The following is a 1,404-nucleotide window of genomic DNA, read 5'->3' as shown; positions in this document are numbered from 1 at the left end:
TAGTTTCAAACATTCAGTGTATCGACAGTTAGGCCAATTAGAGACGGTGGATCAGCTTAGAGGGGCCAGGTAAGTGTAATCAGTCAAATCTTGAATGGTTTTTGGGATATTATTTTTTACAGATTTTTCCAAGAAAAGTGCTATGTTGACTCAAGTCATTTTGCTATTTACGGATCAGTGAGTAGAGAATATACGTTTACATTGTCTAACTCAAAACTTTGAGGGATTTACATTTCAATTTCGTTCTAATTTGTGAAATTAAAATCTCTAGATAATGTAATTAATTCCTGAAAATTAAAAGCAGCAAAAAAGATTAAGATTTTTGGGTGGACCAAAAATAGTTTAATCCCTTAAAAGTTTTTGGTTATACTGTACATGTACATGTATATCAGTAGCCCTTACCTTCTCCCTCTCCTCTCCTCTCCTCTCCTCTGATAGTCTTATGGTGGATACATGGCTGGTATGATAGAGTCTAGTGGTACTGGAGTATTCACTGCTGCTATATCACAATCACCTGTCTCTGACTGGCATTACTATGGTAACATTAATTTGAATATAAAATTGAAATTAATTTGTATTCTTTTCTTCTACATTTCTCCTCTCTCTCTCTCTCTCTTTTGCTTTTGCTCTCTCTTGTAATTTTTATTGTCTCTCTCTCTCTCAGATTCCATTTACACAGAAAGGTATATGAATCAACCAACTGATAACTCTGATGGTTATAGAGTATGTTGTCTCTTTACTCAATAATAATAAATATTACTCATTAATGTGTCTTAGGTTACGTCACTGCTTACTAGACTATCCAATGTGTCTGTGGAGTCCTTACCTCATTATTTATTAATACATGGAACTGGAGATGGTAATTATAAGAGTAATCTACTCTTACTGTGATGTATATGTACATGTACTTGTGTAATACACTACAATGGAGTGATTATAGTACTCTATAATAGTCCATTAGTAGTTGTGCATCTTCTTCTCTATGTCTCCTCTCTCTTTTTATTTATTTTGTAGATAATGTTCACTTTCAGAATACTGCCCAACTGATATCTGTACTCACTGAAAGAGAAATCCAGTATCAATTGATGGTAGGTTGGTGTGCATGCAGCTATGCAAAATCTTGAGTAGAATGGTTGGTATTATATACCAAACCATTATATATTTATGTTTAAAAAAATTTTTTAATGGTGTTACATATATTTAGTATTTGTTATGTATTTAGGTTTATACTGATCAGGATCATTCTTTATCTGGAGGGAAGACAAGAAATCATCTTTACCAGCTCATCACAGATTTCCTTAATTTTCACAGCTTCAAATTGTCAAATAACCAAAGCTAGATGTACATGTAGTATAATGATATGATGCCAATGTGTTTTTAACTGCCCAATGATTGCCCATTTGT

At 33.0% G+C, this 1,404-nt stretch overlaps 1 protein-coding gene across 1 annotated transcript; it reads left to right on the top strand.

The window, feature by feature from the left end:
• Positions 1-6: 6 nt before the first annotated feature.
• LOC109592943 (dipeptidyl peptidase 4-like) lies at positions 7-1,398 on the top strand. Its single transcript, XM_020008243.1, has 7 exons — positions 7-69; positions 123-177; positions 439-538; positions 665-723; positions 778-859; positions 1,015-1,088; positions 1,223-1,398. The coding sequence occupies exons 3-7, from the start codon at positions 454-456 to the stop codon at positions 1,337-1,339; spliced, it is 417 nt and encodes a 138-aa protein (XP_019863802.1). The 5' UTR covers positions 7-69; positions 123-177; positions 439-453; the 3' UTR covers positions 1,340-1,398.
• Positions 1,399-1,404: the final 6 nt, after the last annotated feature.

Source organism: Amphimedon queenslandica, unplaced genomic scaffold (assembly GCF_000090795.2).
Source record: "Amphimedon queenslandica unplaced genomic scaffold, v1.1 AMPQUscaffold_3421_Cont24585, whole genome shotgun sequence".
Taxonomy (NCBI): Eukaryota; Metazoa; Porifera; class Demospongiae; order Haplosclerida; family Niphatidae; genus Amphimedon; species Amphimedon queenslandica.
This window is presented reverse-complemented; position numbering and strand designations above follow the sequence as displayed.

What these genes read in the sequence shown, in the direction of transcription:
- LOC109592943 (XM_020008243.1), top strand. Translation starts at nt 454, where the DNA reads ATGGCTGGTATGATAGAGTCTAGTGGTACTGGAGTATTCACTGCTGCT. An exon ending in ATAACTCTGATGGTTATAGA is followed by an intron (nt 724 to 777) that starts GTATGTTGTCTC and finishes AATGTGTCTTAG; the next exon opens with GTTACGTCACTGCTTACTAG. An exon ending in AAATCCAGTATCAATTGATG is followed by an intron (nt 1,089 to 1,222) that starts GTAGGTTGGTGT and finishes TTATGTATTTAG; the next exon opens with GTTTATACTGATCAGGATCA.